At 51.0% G+C, this 23008-nt stretch overlaps 1 protein-coding gene across 2 annotated transcripts; it reads right to left on the bottom strand.

Annotated features, from left to right (window-relative positions):
* NUMBL (NUMB like endocytic adaptor protein) lies at positions 1 to 22595 on the bottom strand (the record flags this gene model as incomplete). 2 transcript variants are annotated; one of them, XM_082861859.1, is made up of 10 exons in its annotated part: positions 1 to 611; positions 1503 to 1625; positions 5162 to 5467; positions 9702 to 9891; positions 14031 to 14171; positions 15102 to 15176; positions 15266 to 15340; positions 16731 to 16870; positions 18896 to 18980; positions 22572 to 22595. In XM_082861859.1, the coding sequence occupies 10 exons, from the start codon at positions 22593 to 22595 to the stop codon at positions 1 to 3; spliced, it is 1770 nt and encodes a 589-aa protein (XP_082717985.1). The 2 variants fall into 2 exon arrangements, with proteins under 2 accessions (XP_082717985.1, XP_082717984.1); XM_082861858.1 differs by having other exon boundaries at positions 16731 to 16873.
* Between the last annotated feature and the right edge of the window lie 413 nt (positions 22596 to 23008).

Below are 23008 nucleotides of genomic sequence, written 5' to 3' on the forward strand. Positions count from 1 at the left end.
CTACAGTTCAATCTCGAAGGTCTTCTGCAGGTCGCCCGAGAAGGGGTTGGAAGGCTTCTCTACAGCAGGTTTGCCTTCTAACGCTGCCCACTGGGCCTCAAAGGGGTCCAACTCAGGGGCCGGGGCGGGCGCTGGCTCTGGGGGCCAGGGCGCCCCATTGGGGCGAGGACGGGCCTGGCCCCCAGGGGCGCTGGGTGCTGCAGGGGGTGGGAAGGCCCCAGCTTTCCCAATCAGGGTGGCAGGCTGGGGCTGGAGCTGGGCGGCTGAGCAGAAGGCGTTGGCCACCATCTGTGAGGGTGTGATGCCCACCACGGGCACGCGGGGCATGGGCGGGTAGCCCAAGCCTGGGTAGGCGGGCACAAAAGGGGGCTGCATGTGTGGAGGTGGCAGGAACACGGCCACCTGGGCAGGCGCGGCGTCGAAGGGCCCCACGGGGGCGGGGAAGGGCTGCAGGCCGGGGGGCACGGCAGGCACCGAGGCTGCCTGCTGCTGCGCCTTTGCCACCTGGGACACCTCCTCCAGCCACCTCTCGGCCTCCGAAGGGGTCCGCTTGTGCCCAGGCTGGAAGGCAGCTGCAGGGGGCGCGGAGGGCTCACCCCAGGCAGAAGTCCCTGGAGAGAGGAGAGGGGCAGTTAGGGGGCATGGGCTGCAGCAGAGAGAACCCCAGGCTGGGGATCAGACTCTGGACCGGGCTGCCTTGCCGCCTTGCACCCAGCTCTGCTTTTCATTAGCTGCATGGGCTTTGGGCAAATGGCTTGACCATCCTGGACCACAGGTCATGCAGTGCTACGAAAATTCACTTCTGAGATTCTAAGGTCCTAAGATGAAAAGTATAGGCACGACTGACAGTCACCCAGGCCGGCTTCCCTTCTGATTGGTCAGTAGCAAACCTGTTATTAAATATTTTTTAATATCACCCTTGGCTCTAATATTTTGACACTGTATTGTCTTAGGAGGCTAAGATTCTAAGATTGCATGGCTCTTCCTCAGAGAGTACTCTTCTAACATAGTGGGTAAGTTTCAGTGTTTTTAAGTTTGTGTTGTCTAAGATTCTAGAGTTCTAAATTTACATTGTTTGTAATTCCAAGGTGCTTCCACGTGTTTAGGATAAGCACGTGGCTCTAAGGTGATTCCTTGGCACTATTTTCTCAGAGAGCACTCTTTTAAGGTTGTAAGATTCCAAGGTTTCCTGGCTCCAGATCTGTTAGGTTCTAATATCTTGTGATTCAAAGGCTGTAGGTTTCTAGATTTTATGGTTCTAAGACAGCAAGGTTTAAAAACTGATTCCATGGTTCTAAGGTGACCCCATAATTCTTATGTTATCTCGTGGTTCTAGGATGAACCCGCGGCTCTGAGACAACCCCGTGGTTCTAAGATGATCCATGGTTCTAAGCCTGTGGGATTCCAAGATCCCCAGAGTCTCTGCAGTAGCCCTGAAAGGAGCAGGGGGATGCAGGAGGGGCACTGCAGGGCATCTGCCCCAAGAGAAGGGCTGAGTTTACCTGTTGAGGCTGGCGGTGGCCCTGGTGCTGGCGCTCCAGCACTGGCAAAAGATGAGCTGATCTGTGTACACAGGGCGCTGATGCTGTCGCTGTCACTGGCATTGGGAGGTTCCATCTCAGGCACTGGGAAGTCAGGGAAGGGTGGAGGTCAGCGAACAGGCCCAGGCTCTGCCCTTGACCCCATCCCTGCAGGTGGCCCTCACAAGGTGTGTGGGTTGGTGGGTCCACTCTGCAGTAACTAAGTGGCCACGGCCACAAAAGTGGTAACTGCGCACACGTGTGTGTGTGTGGCATCTGAGTGGTACGACAGCCAAGTAGTGTGTGACATCTGATGGCAGACAGTCACGGGGATCCCAAACCAAGGAGGACCTCGAGAGCTGTATGTAGCCGCAAACCAGAAGAAATATTTTAAATGCTTAACAATATACATTAATTTTAAAATATGTTCAGGGAATTCCCTGGGCGGTCCAGTGGTTAGGACTTGGTGCTTTCACTGCCAGAGCCCGGGTTCAATCTCTGGTCAGGGGACCAAGATTCCACAGGCCGCGTGGCACGGCCAAAAAAATAAATGAAAAATGTTCAACCACACGTACGGCAAGAGCACCGACTAGTCAGAATGGATATTGCCCACGCTGCTGGTCACTCTGGGGATCATCTGTCTTGCTCTGAGTGCGGAAGTGGGGCCCCACCAGGCCTGGCCCATAACATATGTCATGAGGGCAGAGATGCACCTGTGCCTGCAAGACAGGACACGCTGAGCAGGTGTGGTGGCCTCGTGAGGGCTTAGGATGAGAAAAGGCACCATCCAAATAAACAAGAGGACCGTCAAGTGTGGCGTGTGACAAGTGCCTGTGACAGCTCAGCGAGCGGCTATCTCCAAGGGAGTGTGTGTGGTGCTCCTATGAGCACCAGAAAGAAACTAGCTGTAGGGGTCAGCAGGTGTGACGTGGGGCTGCCCAGGTGGGACAGTAGGTGGCTTCCAGGTCATTTCTATGATGACTGTGCCTGTTGGCCCAAATGGGTGTGCAGCTTCTGGGGGGTGGCATCTGAGTGTGACTGAAATCCAGGTCGTGGCATCCGATTGTGATTCCCCAGCGTGAGCCAATCTGCCTGCGTGATGTACGGAATTCGGCATGAATTAGCCTATGTGACTTGTGATTCACACAAGTTTGTGTGAATCCAGGTGTGTCGTTCGTGAGCGTGTGTTAATCTGTGTGTGTGATTTCTGAATGGGACACCTGGATATGTGCTTGCTTGCTTTCTTTTTTATTGAAATATAGTTGGTTTACAATGTTGTGTTAGATTCAGGTGTACAGCAAAGTGATTCAGTTATACATATATACATATATATATATTCTTTTTCATATTCTTTTCCTTTATGGTTTATTACAGGATATTGAATATAGTTCCCTGCTATACAGTAGGGCCTTGTCGTTTATCTATTTTATATACAGTAGTGTGTATTGGATACATGCTTTCTAAGTGTGTGTAATGGTAACACCTGGTCCTGCAACTTCCGAGTGTGTGTGATTTTTGATTGCCCATGACTAAGTGTGTGACTAAGTGTGTGTGACACCCGCAGTGGAGTGGGACATCTGTGTGAGTCCATGAAATTTTTGTGCGGCAAGTTACATCCAAGCAGGTGGGCAACTGGCTACAGGCACGCGAGGCTGCTAAATGAAGTCTGGGGTGCCACCTCTCAGGGAGCAGGTGTGGCAGCCCTGGGGGTGTGCTTAATGGCAGGTTCCTTAATGAGGACAGCAGATCTGAGGGCGCGTGCAGTACCTGGGGTGCTGCACAACATGGAGTGAGCGTGCGTCATTCTCAACGAGCATTGGCATCTGCTCAGCAGTCACCTTTTGCAGTAGCCCGGCCTCCTGGATACAGATCAACACCTCCCACACCAGTCCCCAGGGCCATAAGGGGTAGGTGTCTCGGATTTGGCATATGGAAGCAGGAGAGCCGGCCAGACCACATGACTTCACTGACAGCTGGAAGGAAAGGCAGCTCTCCTGCCTGTCTCCCTCGGGCAAACCATAGTTCCATGCCACCTCTCTCCTCCCTTTTTCCCATGGCATACATTTTTAAATCACAACGTATGCCATCTCTCTCCCTTTCCCGGTCCATGGCAGACATTAGTAATCAAACATGATGCTTTTCTCCCATTGAACTCTTTGCTCACCTTACCCCTCACCAGTAGAGCCCTGTGGCTCTACTGGCCAAATGCTGAAAGAAAGGACTGGTCCTTGCAATTCCATCTTCCCTCGAAGACATAGCTAATCGATGATGATGGGTGCTGCCTCTGCACAATCCTTTACCCAAAAGCCACATCACGAATCCATCACTATGCACCCTGACCCCATGATCCCCACGCTCACTTGTGCCCTTCACCTCATGTTTCCATAAGCCAAATTCTGGGAGTCATCTCTTGGGCAAAACATAATACTCCTGCTCTCTCTTCTCGCTTGCCCGTGGCAAACTTTGCTAATCAGTCATGTGGTGTGCCACCTCGCTCTTTTCTCTTGCTCAAGTCAGACACTGTAAGGAGATCATGATGTCTGTCATCACTCTATTCTCCCTGCCCTAGGCAGACACTGTTAATCACAATTCTTCTTTCCTCTGAACCTGGATCCTTGACCTGGCCAGATCTCATGGCTCTACTGGCCAAAAGCTTGGAGGGAGCATTAGCCTATGGTGCCTCAGTCTCCTCTTGAGCAAAAACACGGCATCTGGGCAGCTTCTCTCCTCTCCCCTGCCCATGGAAGTCTTGCTAATCAATCATGACATATGCCACTGCTCTCATGTCCCTAACTACAGCAGACAGTACTAACTGATCGTGAGTTACGCCACTTTTTTGCTATCCCTTGCCTGGAGCAGACATTGCTAATCGATCACAGCTTACACTACCTCTCTCCTCTCCCAGACTGATGGCAGACATTGCTAACTGATCACATGTTGCTCCTCTCCTTTGCCTGTGGCAGGCAGTGCTAATTAATCATGGTGTGACCTAAGTGTCCATCGACAGATGAATGGATAAAGAAGATGTGGCACATATATACAATGGAATATTACTCAACCATAAAAGGAAACGAAATTGAGTTATTTGTAGTGAGGTGAATAGACCCAGAGTCTATCATACAGAGTGAAGTCAGAGAGAGAAAAACAAATACCATATGCTAACATATATATGAAATCTAAAAAAAAAAAAAAAAAGGTTCTGAAGAACCTAGGGCCAGGACAGGAATAAAGACACAGACGTAGAGGATGGACTTGAGGACACGGGGAGGGGGAAGGTTAAGCTGGGACGAAGTGAGAGAGTGGCATGGACATATATACACTACCAAATGTAAAACAGATAGCTAGTGGGAAGCAGCCACATAGCACAGGGAGATCAGCTCGGTGCTTTGTGACCACCTAGAGGGGTGGGATAGGGAGGGTGGGAGGGAGATGCAAGAGGGAGGGGATATGGGGATATATGTATACGTATAGCTGATTCACTTTGTTATACAGCAGAAACTAACACAACAATGTAAAGCAATTATACTCCAATAAAGATGTTAAAAAACAAAATCATGGTGTGTACCACCTCTTCTCTATCTTGCTTACAACAGACAGTGGCATTGATCCCGATGTTCCCTCCTGCTGAGCCCCAGGCTCACCTGTGCCCTTCACCTGGAAGTCAGTGCGGCGCTGCAGCGTGGATGGCAGCTCATTCAGCCGTAGGCTCAGCTGCCGTTTGAAAGGTGAGTTCTTCTGGCTGAGCGCCGGGAACCCACGGAAGGAGCCCTGGCGAACCAGCTGCTCCAAGGGGGCATGGCGCCGGGGGATGGCAGCCGCAGTGGTGCCTGCAGCCACTGGGGTGCCCGCCTCACCCTTCTCGCCAGGGGATGTGGTGGCCGGTGTTGGGGACACGTGCCCAGGCTGGGCAGGGCCAGGAGCCGCAGTTGGGGCAGCTGCTGCCTCTGCTGGAGACATGGGTGAGACAGGTGGTTAGATAGCTCACCTTGGCATTGGAGGCCTCTCCTACCCAGACCCCTTGATTGTTTTCCAATGCTGCCTTCCTCACCCAATGTGCTCTGCCCTCAAGACAGGCTGGTCAGTGCCCCCAAATGTCGCTCCTCCCCACCCAAGCCAGGACCACTTTCCCCAGGAGGCCCGTGGGGGAGTCGTCACCCACCCTGACCCTCTGTGTGCCTCAAGCTTTCTGTCCCCCATCCGTCTTCCTCTGCTGCTTCTGCTATTTCTCCCTCTGAGACCTTCTGTCTCCCTTTCTAATTAATTTAACAAACACTTTTTTGGTGCGTGACCAATATATCAGGCATTGTTCCAAGTGCCTTGCAAGTATTAACTCATTCAGTCCTCACAACCACCCAGTGAGGTTGATATTATCATTATCCCCATTTTACAGATGTGGAAACTGAGGCCCAGAAATGGCAAGTGACTTGCCTGAGCCATAGTGTGAAGGAAGGGGCAGGCTGACTCCAGAGTCTGAGTTCCAGATGACTGCGCTAACCTGTCTCTCCCTCTGGCCTGGTCTCTCCACATCATGCTGTCTTCCTCCATCATTCCATCTGCTCTGCTCTCTGTCACCTCCCACCATTCTTCCCACCTCAACTACCTCCTCCCTTCCTCCAGTTGCTACCCATTGTTCTAGACCCAGCTTGGCATACTTCTTCCTCTGAGGAGTTTTCCAGATTGTTTCAGCCCCTCAGCCTGGGCTCCCTCCCCTCTGGGGCTGTTCTCAGTCCTCTGCAGGTACCTGGTCTCCCCACTCAGCATAAGAAGCGGGCTCTTCAATGGCAGGGTCTCCCCACCCCTGCCAATACACAAACACACAGCCATCCTCCCATCAAGGCATCACCTGAGCCGCAGCCTGAATGCTAGTGAGGTTAAACTCAGGCCCAGAGAGGGCAGGGAGGGTGCCCAGTGCTTCTCCCACCTTCCATGAGGGGGCGGTGAGGCTCTTACCCAGGCCAGGCTGGGGGCAGTGGAAACAGCCCGGGACATGTTGGAACTGGGAAACCACCTCTGGCCCCCACCACCTTGGGCTTCAGGAAGTCTCCTCCCCTCTCCGGGCTCCAGTTTCCCCAACTAAACCTGGGATAAACATCCCTCTGCTGCCTTCCCAGGTCTCCCGAGAGGGTCAGTTGAGGCAGTGAATGTTCAACGCTCTGGAATCCCACAAAATCTTGGTAAACAACTTTGTGGAAAGTGCACTGCTCCGTAACTCCTGAACTGAAGAGACCTCTTTGTGAACGTGCGGTGCCTTGAGACTGTGAATCAGTGCATTGGCAAAACACTGTCATGTGTTCGGCAAATCATATACCACACTTTGTAAACTCTCATTTTTGCGGTGCAGGCTCTCAAGTGCTTTCTACAATGCAAAGTACCTGGAACGTATAATATCCTTTGGAAACAGCAAAATCCTTTGCAAACTCTAAAGCATATGACATTCTTTGTAAATTTGAACATCCCATATAAATAGTAAACTCAGTGTACTCAGTGTGTTCTTTTGCAAACAATAAAATATCATATAGGGACTTCCCTGGTGGTGCAGTGGTTAAGACTCCGCACTCCTACTGTAGAGGGCCTGGGTTCGATCGCTGGTCAGGGAACAAGATCCCGCATGCATGCCGCAACTAAGAGTCACATGCCACAACTAAGGAGCGCACCTGCCACAACTAAGGCCCAGTGCAACAAAATAAATATATATATATATAAGACAGGTTTTCACTAAAAAAAATATATGTACTTAGGCCCTCCGTTAACTATACTTTGTAATCTGCTTTACCAATGATAAAATTCTTTATAAATTCTAATAGATGATGTAAACAGCAAAATATTTTGTAAGCTGCGAACTCCTTAACTTTGTCAAGAGGTTTGTAAATGGTCACATAGTTTACCAGGAAAAACATATGTTGTAAACTCTAATATTCTAGCAATTGATAAAAACTTGTTTTCCTAAACTTTTTAGCTAGAAATATTTTAAACTTACAGAAAAGATGTAATAATGGAACAAGGAGCACACATGTTCTCTTGTGTTAACTTGTTACCCTTGTTAACTCTTAACAAGTGTTAACTTGTTACAGTATTTGATCTGTCTCTCCTTCCATAATCTTTTTTCAGTATGATTTAAGAGTACGTTGCATACAATAAACAAGGCATGGAAACAACCTAAATGCCCATCAATAGATGAACGGATAAAGAAGATGTGGTAATATATATACAACGGAATACTACCCAGCCATAAAAAAGAATGAAATAATGCCATTTGCAGCAACATGGATGGACGTGGAGATCATCATACTAAGTGAAGTAAGTCAGAAAGAGAAAGACAAATATCATGTGCTATCACTTATATGTGGAATCTGAAAAACAGATACAAATGAACTGATTCACAAAACAGAAACAGACTCACAGGCATAGAAAACAAATTTATGGTTACCGAAGGGGAAAAGGGAGAGGGGATAAATTAGGAGCTGGGGACTAACGGATGCACACTACTGTATATAAAATATAAATATAAATACATATAAACAACAAGGAAAAAAAAATAGAGTAAGCTGCAGACAGCTTACCCAACCCTAAAACCTTCAGCATGTACCTAAGAACAAGGACAGCCTCCTACTGAACCACAGGACAACTTCTTACTTGGGAAGTTTAACACGGATATGATACTGTTAGCTAGTCTACAGTCCATATTCTAATTTCCCCAACTGGTCTACTCATGTCCTTTATGGATGTTCATATATATATATATATATATTTCAATGTATATATTTTATATACATATATTCAATATATATATATTGAATCGAATGTTGAATATGTATCTATATATACAATATCCATGATTCAATTCAGGATCGCACGTTACATTTATTAATATTTGTCAAATCTCTTCAGTCTCCTTTATCCTGAATCCCAATTCAGGATGCTTTGTAAATTCTAAGCAGTGTTTTCCAAAAATGTAAAAACGAGAAACAGTTAAGAAAAGTAAAATAAAGTTAAAAATTACATTTTGACTCAGCACACAATACACGTAAGTTTAAAAACCACGGTTTGAGAACTTATAAACTATTTGCCTTTGACCTAGAATGTTAGAGTTTACCAGGTATTTTTCAAACTTTCATGATGGCAACCCAGAATAAGAAATACCATTAACATGGTAACCCGTTCCATACACACACACACACACACAGATATACTGACATAAAAGTACATTGAACTATACTTACCCTTGCTACATTCAATTACTCTGATATTTTCTATTCTTTTCCATTTCATTTCTTAAAATGCTAACCACAACCCAGCAAGCTGACTTCACAACCCATTAACAGGGTGGATACACAGTTTGAAAAGCCTGGGAACATCCCTGGGTTAGCAGATAATAAAGCTCTCCGTGAGCTTTGCTGGGATTTGTGGCCAACAGAATATTGCCCAGAGGACTCCTTAAACTGAAGTACACTTTATAAACTGTAACCAAACTTTGTGGTTGGTGCTTTGCTTTGTATTTTTTACTTAAAAAAATCTGGGTGGGGGGGGGGCTTCCCTGGTGGTGCAGTGGTTAAGAATCCGCCTGCCAATAACGGGACACGGGTTCGAGCCCTGGTCCAGGAAGATGCCACATGCCGCAGAGCAACTAAGCCCATGCGCCACAACTACTGAGCCTGCGCTCTAGAGCCCACAAGCCACAACTACTGAGCCCGTGTGCCACAACTACTGAGCCCATGCACCACAACTACTGAGCCTGTGCTCTAGAGCCCACGAGCCACAACTCCTGAGCCCGTGTGCCACAACTACTGAGCCCATGAGCCACAACTACTGAGCCTGCGCTCTAGAGCCCACAAGCCACAACTACTGAAGCCCATGCACCTAGAGCCTGTGCTCCGCAGCAAGAGAAGCCACTGCAATGAGAAGCCCGCGCACCACGGCGAAGAGTAGCCCCCGCTTTCCACAACTAGGGGAAAGCCGGTGCACAGCAATGAAGACCCAACACAGCCAAAAATAAAATAAATTAATTAAAAAAAATTTTGTTGTTTTGGGTTTTGTGTGTGTTTCCTTTTTGCTTTGTAAACTGTAGAGCCCCTGTACCTACCTCTGCAGCTCTCCCCCCAATCTGGATCCCTTGGCCCCACCCTGGGACCATTCGGTGCCCAGCCCCGCCCCACCCCGCCCCGCCCTCTGGGCAGCGCCCACCTTTCTTTTTGTCAGCAGCCTCTCTCTCAGCCGGCCGCCCACCCCCAGACAGGCGGAAGGAGCCCTCCCGGGCGAAGCTGGTGCGGCTGGCGTCAAAGGCAGCCGTGACTCCGCACTCCTTCTCCCGCCGCTGTTTCCGCTCTAGGCAGGCCGCAAACGCACACCCCACTGCGTGGCTCAGCCTCTCGCCCTGTGGGAAGAGGTTGGGGCAGGATTAGCGACGTTGTGCAGTGCAGACCGGACGCCGGGAGCCCCGGGGTCCAGCAGCTGGATGCTGGGTGACTCCGGCTGAGTCCCTTCACCTCTCTGGGCCTCAGTGCACATCTGCAAAACGAGGGACAAAAGACAGAGACAAGAGTGTAGTACCGTATGGCTCCATTTTGTTTTTTAAGATTTCTTTTGATATGGACCATTTTTTTAAAAGTCTTTATTGAATTTGCTACAATATTGCCTCTGTTTTATGGTTTGGTTTTTTGGCCGCAAGGCATGCGGGATCCCAACTCCCCAACCAGGGATCAAACCCACACTCCCCGGCATTGGAAGGTGAAGTCGTCCCTGGGCTGCCAGGGAAATCCCTGCGTGGGTCCACTTATATGAAGTTACAGAATGGGCAAAACTAATCTATGGTGAAAAACTTCAGAACGGTGGTTGTTTCTTAGGGGTGGGCATAGGGACTGACTGAGAAGGAGTATGAGGGGACAGTCTGGGGTGGTGGCACTGTTCTAGATCTTGATGGGGGGGGTTGGGTTATACACGTGTATACAGTTGTCAAAACCCAGCAAATGTACACTTAAGGTTTGTGGTCAGCATGTATTTCGCTTCAAAAGAAAAAGAGCTGGAGACAAATATGAATTCTGCTTAATAGTATGCATGCTGAAGTGTCTGGGGGAAGTATTCTGATGTCTGCGACTTTGAAATGCATCCAAAAATAAGATGGAGAGATAAGTGATATAGTAAGCCCAGACAAATGTTAATGGCAGGATCTGGGTGGGGGGGTGTCCAGGTGACTGGTGACTGTGCAAGTCTTTCGACATTGCTGCATGCTTGAAAATATTTTGTAGTAAAGTATTGGGGTTAAAAACAACAACCCCTGTTTCTTGAGTGCCTACTTGAGAGACGCCAAGGCCAGAGAGCCTGGGATTGATGCTGGCTTCCCACTTCCCAGCTATGTGATCTCAAGAAAATCACTTCCCAGTACCCAAGTCTCCTCGTTTGTAAAATGGGGGCTCTAACAGCACCCACTTCACAGGGTTGTTGCAGGAATTAGGTGAACAAATATATGCAAGGCATGCAGCACAAAGCCAGGCACAGGGACACTCACATATGTGTCAGCGGAAATCTTGTGTAGCCCCGGGCTCAGCCCTGATTTGCATCCTTTTATGGAATCCTCACAACAGTGCCAGGAGGTGGACAATCTTATGAACCCATTTGACAGATGAAGAAATTAAGGTTCAGTCAACATGCCCATTATAACAAGTGAGTGGCAGAGTTGGGATTCTAATGAGGTATGTCTGACTTCTGTTCCCTAAACAAGATGCTCAGCCACCTCTTAAAGTTGAACTTGGGGACAAAAATCCTCAACAAAATGCTAGCAATCCGAACCCAGCAGAATATTAAAAGAATCAAGTGAGATTTATTCCAGGAATGCAAAGTTGGTTTAACATATGAAAATCAATCAACCACATTAATAGAATGAAGAAAAATCCCCACATGATCATCTCGATTCTCACAGAAAAGGCATTTGACAAAATCCAGCACCCTTTCATGATAAAACACTCAACGAAGTTGGAATAGAAGGGAACTTCCTCAACCTTATAAAGGACATTTGTGAAAAACTCACAGGACTTCCCTGGTGGCACAGTGGTTAAGAATCTGCCTGCCAGTGCAGGGGACACGGGTTCAAGCCTTGGTCTGGGAAGAACCCACGTGCTGCGGAGCAACTGAGCCTGTGTGCCACAACTACTGAGCCTGCGCTCTAGCGCCCACGGACCACAACTACTGAGCCCGCGTGCCACAACTACTGAAGCCCGTGTGCCTAGAGCCCGTGCTCCGCAGCAAGAGAAGCCACCGCAATGAGAAGCCTGAGCACCGCAACAAAGAGTTGCCCCCACTCACCGCAACCACAGAAAGCCCGCGCGCAGCAACGAAGACCCAACGCAGCCAAAAACAAACAAATAAATAACAAAACAAAAAAAAACCAGTGTGATACTAGCATAAGGAGAGACATATAGACCAACGAAACATAACTGAGAGCTCAGACATAGACCCACACATCTATGGTCAATTGATTTTCAATAAGGTGCCAAGACCATTCAGTGAAGGAAGAATAGTCTCTTTATCAAATGGTGCTAGAACAACTGGATACAGTACGCACGTGAAAAAAAAATGAAGGTGGACTCTTACACCATTTACAAAAATTAACTCAAAATGTATCAGAGACCTAAATATAAGAGCTAAAACTATAAAACTCTTAGAATGAGACATGAGGTAAGTCTCTACAACCTTGGATTGGCAATGAATTCTCAGATATGACACCAAAAGCAGAAATAACAAAAAAAATTGATAAATTGAACTTCATCAAAATGTGTACATTTGCACATCAAAGGACACTATCAAGAAAGCGAAAAGATGGGGCTTCCCTGGCAGTGCAGTGGTTAAGAGCCTGTGCTTGCAATGCAGGGGGCGCAGGTTCAATCCCTGGTCGGGGAACTAGGATCCCACATGCCACGGGGCCAAAAAAAAGGAAAGTGAAGAGACAACCCACAGAATGGGGGAAAAGTTTTGCAGATCACGTAACTGATAAGCATCTAGTATCCAGAATATATAAAGAGCTCTTACAACTTAACGGTAAAAAGACAAACAACCCAATTAAAAATGGGTAAAGGATTTGAATAGATATTTCTCTAGAAAAGATATACAAATGGCCAATAAGCACAGGAAAAGATGCTCCACATCATTAGTCATTAGCAACATACAAGTCAAAACCACAGTGAGATACCACTCACACCTACAGGATGGCTAGAATAAAAAAAAAGTGTTGGCAAGGATGTGGAGAAATTGGAACCCTCATACACTGCAAGTGGGAATGTAAAATGGTGTCGCCACCAAGGAAAACAACTTGGCAATTACTCAAAAACTTAAACACACTATATGACCCAGCAATTCCACTCCCAGGTATATACCCAGAAGAATTAAAAACAGGTATTCAAACAAATACTTGCATATAAATGTCCAGAGAAGCACTGTTCATAATAGCCCAAAGGTGGAAACAACCCAATGTCCATCAATGGATGGATAAGTAAGCAAACTACGGTATATCCAAAATGTGGTATAGCCATACGAATATTATCCAGCCATATAAAGGGAGCAAGGACTGATACGATGCTACGACATGGATGAACCTTGAAAACATTATGCTACGTGAAAGAAGCTGGTCACTAAAGGCCAATAGGTCACAAAAGGCCAATATACACCTCCCCAAAGAGCAGAGGGTGTGCCCCTCTTCATGCCTCCCTCCTTTACGTAGTTGGGATGAAGATGTGAAGGCTGGAGCACGCACATTCATCTTGGATCATGGAGTGGAAGCCATACTCCAGCATAGCAACGAGCCACGGCCCTTGAGTGGAGAGGAGTCACACCAACGCTGTGCTGCCTGCCTGGGGATGTCTTTCACATGAAACACAAATTCCTATTTCACCGAAATCACTGGTATCTGAGGGTTTTCTGTCGCAAGCCTCAGAATCCTGTGAGAGTGCTTCTCAGAAGACAGTCCATTTGTCTCTTTCATCAGATTCTCAGAGGGGATCTTGACGCCCCCCTCCCCCCCAAAATATAAGAACCACAGGCAAAATGAATCGACTCTGAAGGACGAGTGGGTACCCTGGGGGGTGTTGTTTCAGAAGGGCCCAAGGGGGCTGCTGGGGGCAGGAAACTACAGCTTGACTTGGGTGAGGTTTAAAAATAAGCAAAAATTCACGGAGCTGTGCCTGGGCCATCCGCGCATGTTACTGTATGTATATGCTCCTCAATGAGAAAAGTTAGAGAAACATGAAGAACTACCGATAACAAGGAGGATGATAAGAGCTAATGTCTTCCTGAGTGCTTCCTATATGCCAGGCATTGTTCCAAATACTCTGTATCAACCCCCTCAAGTCTCACAATAATCCTCTGAGTTATGGGCTGTGAATACACTCCCTTTTCCAGATGAGGTCATGGAGAGGAGAGGTAAGGGGAGTGACTCACCTGACACCACACAGCGGGCTGGGGTTGGGCGTGGGACACCAGGGCATGGGAGACAGTCAGCTGGCTTTGGGCTTTAGTGATACTCACGGAGTCCTTGAGCGCCAGGAAACAGTGGCAGATCCAGCGGCGGGTGGTCCCATCACGGCAGATATAGGAGAAAGCCTTGTCCAGGTTGCGGTCAGGAGCACAGAAGGAGACCTTTTCAATGGTCTGGTCTACCAGCAGGTCCTGGGAGGCACCAGGGAGGCCAGGAAAGGCATGTGTACTGTTTTTCATGTATTCACTTAATATTCCCTTTGTGTCTGCTCTATATCCTGTCCTGAGCAGGGTGGGGATCCTGCCCTTGTTGAAACAGCTGTGGGCCCTGCTCACATGGGGCTCCCAGTTTAGTGCAGGAATCAGACTCATCACCAGATGGAGACTGGCCAGAGTCACAGCCACGCTGTAATGAGGGAGGCACAGGCAGGGGGCTCAGGGCTGGGATCGGGGAGGCTCAGGGCCTTTCCGGAGCAAGAAGACGTGCCTGACCCAAGTTGGACGGGAGTCAGGCAAAGCTTGCTGGAGGGTGTCAATCCTGTTCAGTCATTCACCTAACTGTCCTCGTGCGCTGGCTGTGTCCTTGGGCAGTGTCTGTGCTAGGGGCAGGGAATTCAATGGTGAGCAAACAGATACCCGATCCCGGCCCAGGTAGATGGACAATAAACACATAACAGCTAACATTCGTTGATCGGAGCACTTCTGCTGTACCAGGCATAGTTTTAAACTATTTGCATATACTTTCTCATTTAATGGTTGGGTCCATTTTTATCCCCATGTTTGCAGATGAGGCAAGCGAGGCACGGAAGGGTTAAATCTCATGCCCCTCATGCCCAGGGTCACCCGGCTGGTAAGTGGGTGAGCTGGGATGCGAGCTGAGGCGGCTGCTCTACGGTCTGTGCTCTCACCCACAATCCACGCTAGTTCCCAAACAGCCACAGGACTCAATCCCGAATTACGACTGTGAGGTGCCGACATGTTACAGGAACACACGGCTGAGTCTAGAAGGTCCCTGAGGGAGGGACGTCCTAGAGGTGGGTGAGAAGGCGTCCCTAGCCCCATTCGAGCAGGGTGAGGAGAGGGGCCCACTGGTGCCCACTCCCAGGCCCACGGGCCCCCTACCTTGGTCTTGTCATCTACCACCCGGAGCCCATCGGCGGACACCCACAGGACAGACTTCACAGACTTCCGGCCCATCTGGAGTGGAGGAGGAGGACAGAGGGTGTGGTCAGGGCTGGCTCTTCTGCTCTGACCTTGCCCCCTCCCTGCTCCAGCCTCTCACTCACCGCCTTCAACTTCTTCACAGCATCTTCACACACGTGCATCCCCCGGGACTCCTCCACCTCCACGTGGCCCAGGTACTTGGTGCGAAGGGGATGGGAGAGCATGAAACAAGCAGAGTAATCAATCATTCCTAGTGCTCACCGCGCCGCTGCGAGGCATCACACAATGTCCTAAGCACATCACATGAATTAACTCATTTACTTTTTTTTTTTTTTTTTTTTTTTTTTGCGGTACGCGGGCCTCTCACCGTTGCGGCCTCCCGTTGCGGAGCACAGGCTCCGGACGCGCAGGCTCAGCGGCCATGGCTCACGGGCCTAGCCGCTCCGCGGCATGTGGGATCTTCCTGGACCGGGCGGGGCACGAACCCATGTTCCCTGCATTGGCAGGCGGACTCTCAACCACTGCGCCACCAGGGAAGCCCAACTCATTTACTCTTTACCTCAACTTTGCAAGGTGGGGACCTTTTTATTTTCCTTGGCCGTGCCACATGGCTTGTGGGATCTTAGTTCCCCTACCAGGGGGAACCCATGCCCCCCTGCAGTGGAAGTACAAAGTCTTAACCACTGGACTGCCAGGGAAGTCTGGGTACCCCATTCTTATCCCAGATATACAGGTGAGAAAACTGAAGCACAGCATGGAGTAATGATTCCCACCCTGCCTCTATCCTTGGCCTTTAACACATCCCTGGTGTCCTTGAGTGCCAGCGTCTGCATCTGCGCCTGAGGACTGGCCCCAGGCAATGACTGATAGGAGCTGGGGTACACACGCCCCAGCTCCCTCACCCCGTGGGTGGGATGGCTCGATTTCCCACAGTTCCCTAGTGGCATCAAGCTCAGCTGCTCACAGCTATAGTTTAGTGAGACACCCTTTACTGGCTGCCTTCCCTTCCTCACTCTCACCAGCATTTCCTGCACCTCCCAACAGCCCCTCCCTCGCAAGGTCCGCTTCTAGGGGAAGGGAAAACAAGGTGGGAGGGGGGCGCTGTGACCATCGTCTGTTGTCACCCAACCAGGAAGGGAATGAGTGGAGAATTGAACCTGAACCCTGCTGTCTCCCTTATAAATTTTCGTGTGTGTTTTAAAGGGTCGTGGTGGTCTAAACCAGAACGCACTTAACAGTAGAGGGCTTTGCAAATGCTACAGAATTTTTGTGACCTCCCAGTGCCCCCCTGGAATCTGTGAGCTCCCACAGAATAGTGTGACTCCAGGCGGGACGCCCCCCCTCCCCGCAACCCCAGCTAATATTTTCCTGGCACAAGAGAATGGGTCTTGGTTTCTAATCCCAACTTTAAGGGACTCGGGCGGTGCGGTCCTGCTTCTGCAGGATCCGCAGTTCTTCGGGGCTGTAAAGTCTCTTGGGTCTCAGCCACCTCACCGGGCAACGGACAACAGACACGGGACACGCACGCGCACAGCGAACAGCTCGCACACCTAAGCAGCCCCGCCCACACGAGCCCCGCCCACTCACCCTGACCGGGAAGCTGCACGTGCCCTTGCGCACCGCGTCCTCGTCCGCCTGCCACTGGTGTGGGCGCGATGCCTCAGGCACGTAGGCTGGTTTCCGCCGCCGCAGGCTCTGGCGTAGCTTGTTCATGGTGCCCGCCCCGTCTGCTGACAGGAGTGCGAGTCAAGGGTCAGAGGCATGGGGCTCAAGGTGGGGGGAAATAGGGCTCAGGGAGCAAGGGGTCAGATAACATGGCAGTAGGGCTACAGGGTTAGGGGGTCACTGGGTCAGAGGACATGACATCCAGGGAACATAGACTAGCAGCAGTTAGGGGATACCGACAAAGGGGGCAACTGGAAGGCAGGGGAGTGGGAGAGTCGGCAGTGGGGATTCAGAAGACATGGGGCTAAGAGGCAGGGAGGTCTGGGATGGTCTGGGATGTGTGCGTTGTGAGTCTTTAGGGGTCTGGAGATTCGGGGTGGGACAGTCAAGAGGCATGAGGATCCAAAGTAATGGGAAGTTAAGGCAGTGGAGGACATTGGGGTTAGAGGGCATAGCAGTCAGGGGTCACGAGGTCAGGGGTTTTAGGGGTACAAGGTCAGGGGATGAGGTGGTCAGAGGGCACAGGAGTTGAGACTTGCATGGGTCCGATGTGGGGGACTCAGAAGGTCCAGGGATTGCGGTTCAGAGCCCAGGCCAGAGGGTGCTGGGGACAGGGGTGGGTCTCTGCAACTCTGAGATACAGCCCCTCTGACTAATGTGTCTGTTCTAAGGCAGAGGCCCCTGGGGAGGCGTGCACCTGCAATGTCAGAGGTAGGGATGGAGGTGGTGGCCAGTCACTAAGACAGCCTTTGCTGACTGAGAAGCCATACTGAGTCCCAGGAGGAGTGTGAGGGGACACCTAGGACAGAGCACCAACAGATGAGACTCCGCCTGTGTGTGCAAGCAAGTGTGCAGCTGGTGTGTTCCTTTTTTTTTTTTTTGGCCTCACTGTGCAGCTTGCAGGATCTTAGTTCCCCGACCAGGGATCGAACCCGTGCCCTCGGTAGTGAAAGCACGGAGTCCCAACCACTGGACCACTAGGGAATTCCCTGGTGTGTCCCTGAGTGTTGTGTGTGAGGGTGTCTAGTTCTGCGCATGCACCTATTGTCTGTGAAGGCTGTACGGAAGGACACAGGTCTGAGAATGGTTGTTGACGAGAGTATGTGTCTGTGAATGCTGTCTGTGAGGGGATGTCTGTGTCCGAGAGCGTGGCTGTCATCTGTGAGTGTAGGTCCCTGAAGCTTATGGCTGAAGAGTAAGCTGTGTGTGAGAGTGGTGGTGTGTGTCAGGGAATGTTGCCTGTGAGGATGGGTCTGTGTTTGAGCATGAAGCTGCTGTCTTTGAAAGAGTGTGTCCGTGACTGTTGTCTTTGAAGCTGTGTGTCTGTGTGAAGATGTGGCTATTGTCTTTGATGACCACTGCCCATGACAGTGTGTGTCTGTGAGAGTTACCCAAGATACCACATCTGTCCAAGAGTGCAGCTGTTGGTGGTGAGGCTGTGTGTCTGTGGCTGTTGTTTGTGAGGGTGTGTCTGGGTCAGATAAGCTGGGTGTTGTTGCAGAGAATGTGGGTCCGTGAGTGTTGTTCTGGGGGTGTGTCTGTATGCAACCGTGCACCTGTGAGGCTGTGTGAGGACATGAGGTTGTCATCTTTGAGAGTGTGTTTGTGTTATTTGTGAGGGTGTGGTGGTGTGAGAATGTGGCTGTTGTCTATGAGAGTGCTGAGTGTTATTTGTGAGACTGTGTCTGTGTGCAAAAGTATAGCTGTTTTTTGCATCCCTTGAGAGTCCCTGAGTCTGTATCTGGTGATTGTCTGTGCTCACCTGTGAGGGAGTCTGGCTGTTGTCTAGGATTGTGTCTGTATGTTTGTGTGACTGTGAACCTGTGGGTGTGGGGATGTTGGTGTGTGTCTGAGTGTCCAAGTATGTGTGTGTGTGTGTGTGTGTGTGTGTGTGTGTGTGTGTGTGAGAGACCTAGTCTAGGTGGGTGTGTCTGTGAACGAGGTCAGAGTGTGCCGGGAAGTCATTTGGGGGTGTCCGCTTGTGAGTGTGATTAAGCCTGTGTGACCGCAGGGACAGTTCCTTTGGCTATGCGAGGCAGACCCACCCAGTCACTCAGCCTTCGCCCTGTCCCCAGATGGCCACTCACCTGGCTCCGTCCTGGAGGTTTCAGGGGGCCCCAGGGCCCCACAGGGGGCAGGGGGCAGATGCTGCTCTGGCCTCCTGGGTCCGCCCTGCCCAGGGGAGGGAGGAAAAGTTGAGAAGCTGGCTTGGGATAGGGCGCAGTCCCCTACCTCACCCCCTCTTTGGACATCAGCCAACCCCCCTTCATCTCAGGATCTCTGATGAGAGCCCTGGTTGTCATAGCAACTGTTACTAAGGCAATCAGCCACCTGGTTGCAAGGGCCCAGGAACGAGTAGGTGTGTTTCGGGAGCATCTGCTGGGGATGTCCTGGCCTCAGGAGGCTGTCTGTACCCAAGGGGATGGTGTGAAGGGGGTGGCCTGCCCTCTAGACACATGTCCAGGGCTGCACACACACATATAGTCACATGTGTACATGCAACTCTGGTCCCCAATTGTCCCTAGAACCTGGTCACAGCTCTGCACAATTACACACAGAGACAACCACAGGGACACACACTGGATCACGCAGAAACACGTCAACAGTCACAGCCACTGTAAATACCCGGCTACACATCCAAGTTCACAGACATACAGTCTCTGCTACGGACCATTTGTCCACAGGTATGTAGAGTCCCAGGCTGCCCGGGCACTGCCACAAACGTCTGGTCATATCAGTAAGTGGTATCTTGTCACTTCTCTTTTCTCTGCCATCTACAAAGAGCTGGGTCCGGGCACACCCACTGGGGCAGCCCATGGCCAACCAATGACCGTTGTTTCCTCGGGCACCCAACCAAGATACTCACATTACAGACCCACCCATGTAGAATGACACCCCGCAGGAGGTCACCTATTAGCTCTGAGGCACACACACTTGTCACATACAGCTCCCCTGCTGCCTGCTGACATCTGGTCAGGGATGCATGCAGACACACTGACACACATTTGGTCATACCGAGTCACACCCAGCCACAGCCACATGTGTTTAATCGTCGCCCGGCACACAGCTGCACAAGGACACTCAACCCCAACTGTATCAGTCACACCAACACACCTTTCTGGTCACACACTGTCACAAGGCCATACGTCCCAGGCGTAGAGGCACACATTTGGTCACGGTATCAGCCACACGTACATGGATGGTTCTCCATACCCAAGCACACACACAGACCCCGATGGCCACAGCCCATGCATTAGAGAGAAATGGGCACACAAACTCGGGACATGCATACAACCATCCAGAGACAGTTCTCCCCAAGGACGGACACACTCAGACACAGCCAGACAGTCAGCGGCTCAGAGTCACAGCCATACGCATTTCAGAAACGGTCATGTATGCAAAGTCCCACAGCATGAGTGTCCACGTTACCCAGCCATATATCACGGTCATGGTACCTATTTCACAGTTACCCGCCATCCCACACCCAGCTGTACCATGTCAGACCATCACAGAGAAACACACGGTCTCTCTTCCTGCAAACATGTAAGTCACACCGACAAGTATGGGGCCACATATGATCACAGCCCCATGTGGAGAGACACATAATATCTCACACACAGAGGCATCAGCACACAATTTCCATTACACACACACAAGCAAACAGTCAGGTATGTGCTTAGAAATACAGTGACCCAGACAGAGCATTTATACCTGCGTTTACACAGAAGACACAGTTCCAGATAGAGTCATGTGTGGAGTCAGGAGACAGTCACTCTGTCACCAAATCACACAGATTCAAACATAAGCCGCCCAGCACGCATACAGGGACACCCACCCACCCACCCACCCCAAACAGCCACACAGCTACAAACACACACTCTTACAGACCATGACACAGACACAAGTATATAGAGTCACCCAGCGTCACAGACATGCAGGTCACACACAAATACAGAAGCCACAGTCACATACACATCCCCCCCACACACACACACAATCACTGGTGCCACCACACACAGACACACCTATAGTTTGAGTCACATGCAATGAAATAACCCACTATTAATAGTCTGTCAGGGTTTCAGACTCCAAGTCAAATACATAACCCAAATCACAGGTACACAACTATAAATGCACAGAATCACTCAGTATCAACACACAGACCTAGATGTAGTCATTTATACAATCCCGGCCACACACATAGATGTGGCTTTGAACACACAACCGCAAACATACAAGTCACAGTGCCAGCACACAACCTGTCACATAAGCACAGTGTGACTTCATATACAATGGCAGTCATACACCTAAAGTTGCAGGCACAGTTGTGTGTCATACAAGCACATGTGTGACACACATAAAATCAGAGACACAGTCACAAACATTTGAAGTCATTAGGACAGTTGCACATGGACACAGAGTCATAGACACAACTCCACTTATAGTCACAACTCCACCCACATCTTCAGTCAGCCACACACATGCCCAACCCCGTACTCAACAGATACAGTGTCACATACCCAGTTAGAGTTACCAAGGTACATACATGGGGTCACAAAAGACATAAAGACACAACCACATAGTCACAACCATGCACACACTCAAACACAGACAGACTGAAAAGTATAGGGTTCTGCACAGTGAGTGAGCAGCTGTCATATACACATACACAGCCACACAAACGCTGGGGTCACATACAGAGACACAATCACAGATGCTATCGGACACAACCACAAGCATGAAACACACGATTCCTCAGAGTCACCAGCTGCAGCTCACACACATACACACACAGGCAACCACAGTCACAAAAACACAGGGTCACACTCTTAGCCACCTCCCCATCGCTTGCTTCCCCGCTTCCACCCAGGTACCACACACAAAGCCATCATCACCGCAGACGCTGCAGACAGACAGGGCTGCACCAGGTCCCTGGGGAGCCGCCCCCTGGCCCAGCCTGAATCCTGGAGCCTGGGGGGCCAGAACCGGATGGGGAGGAGGTGCATTGTCTGTGCGTGGGGCCCCTCCCAGACAGCTGGGCAGCCCCAGGGACAAAGAGGGTGGCCCAGGAGACCTGTGCCCTGGGACCCTTGACCAAGTCTTTTTGTGTGGGGGGTTGCCTGAAATTCCCCTTATTTTATTCAGGCTTGGGGAGGATAGAGTCCCAGGCACAGAGACCTTGTTTTGAGAAGGGTCTGTTCCTGGGACGCCGCCCAAGCATGGGGGGATGCTGTGCCCCAGACGCCTCTGAGGCCTGGGGATGCACTGTGCCAGGAATCCCCCCGGGCCTTGGCTTGGTGGGGAAGCTGTGGGGGCCCGGGGACCCCATTCTCAAGATCTTGCCTAGAGGGTTGCTGTGAGAGAGCCCCTCAGGCCGGTAGGGGTTAAGGATTGCGTCTGGTCTGGAATCCCCTCTTAGAGGCCTTGACTTCATAAGGAGGTTGCGTCCCAGACCCCATCCCCAAAATCTTGCTTAGGGGGTTGTACCTAGAATCTGTCCCCCTGTCCTTGATTTTTTTGAGGGGGAGGTCTGTGTCTGGGATCCGTATCTCCAGAGCCTTGACAAGACAAGGCCTGTGCCCGAGACCCCTGTCTCCCAAGATCTGGCTTGGAGGGGAGCCGATTCCTGGACCCCCACCCAGGACCACCCTCCCCAGCCTTGGCACCCTCTCTCCATCCGGGCGCCGCGGCCGCCTCCCACCCTCCGCCACATCAGCAGCGGCGCCGCCCCCGACCCGAGCCCCCTTCTCCCGCCCTTCTCACGCTGGCCGCCGCGCTGCGGGACATCCAGGGCTCCGGCGCCCCCGCCTCCCGCGGCCCCGGCTGGGCCCGGATCCCCGAGTGCTGCTGCTGCTGTGGCGGCGGCGGCAGCTCGGTCTGACGCGGGCCGGGGCCGGGGGCAGGGGTATGGTGCGGGATGCAAGCTCGCTAGCCTGCTCCGCTCCCGGGAGGATTCCGTTCCAGGGGCGGGGGAGCGCCCCTCCCGCTTCGGCTCCTCGCCCCAGCCCCGCCGCCCGCTGGATATGCAAAGAGACCCCGCCCCTTGACCAGCAGGCCACGCCTATACGCAATCACGACTCCGCCTCCTCCGGTGTGGCCACCGCCCCGCCACGCCCACTGGCCAGTCCTGGGCTGAGCACGCACGTGAATCTCGCTGACACGTTCCCCTAGGTCCATCCAGGCGTGGGCTCCCTTCCCCT

This window comes from Leucopleurus acutus (genome assembly GCF_964270905.1).
Source record: "Leucopleurus acutus genome assembly, chromosome: 20".
NCBI classification, from domain to species: Eukaryota; Metazoa; Chordata; class Mammalia; order Artiodactyla; family Delphinidae; genus Leucopleurus; species Leucopleurus acutus.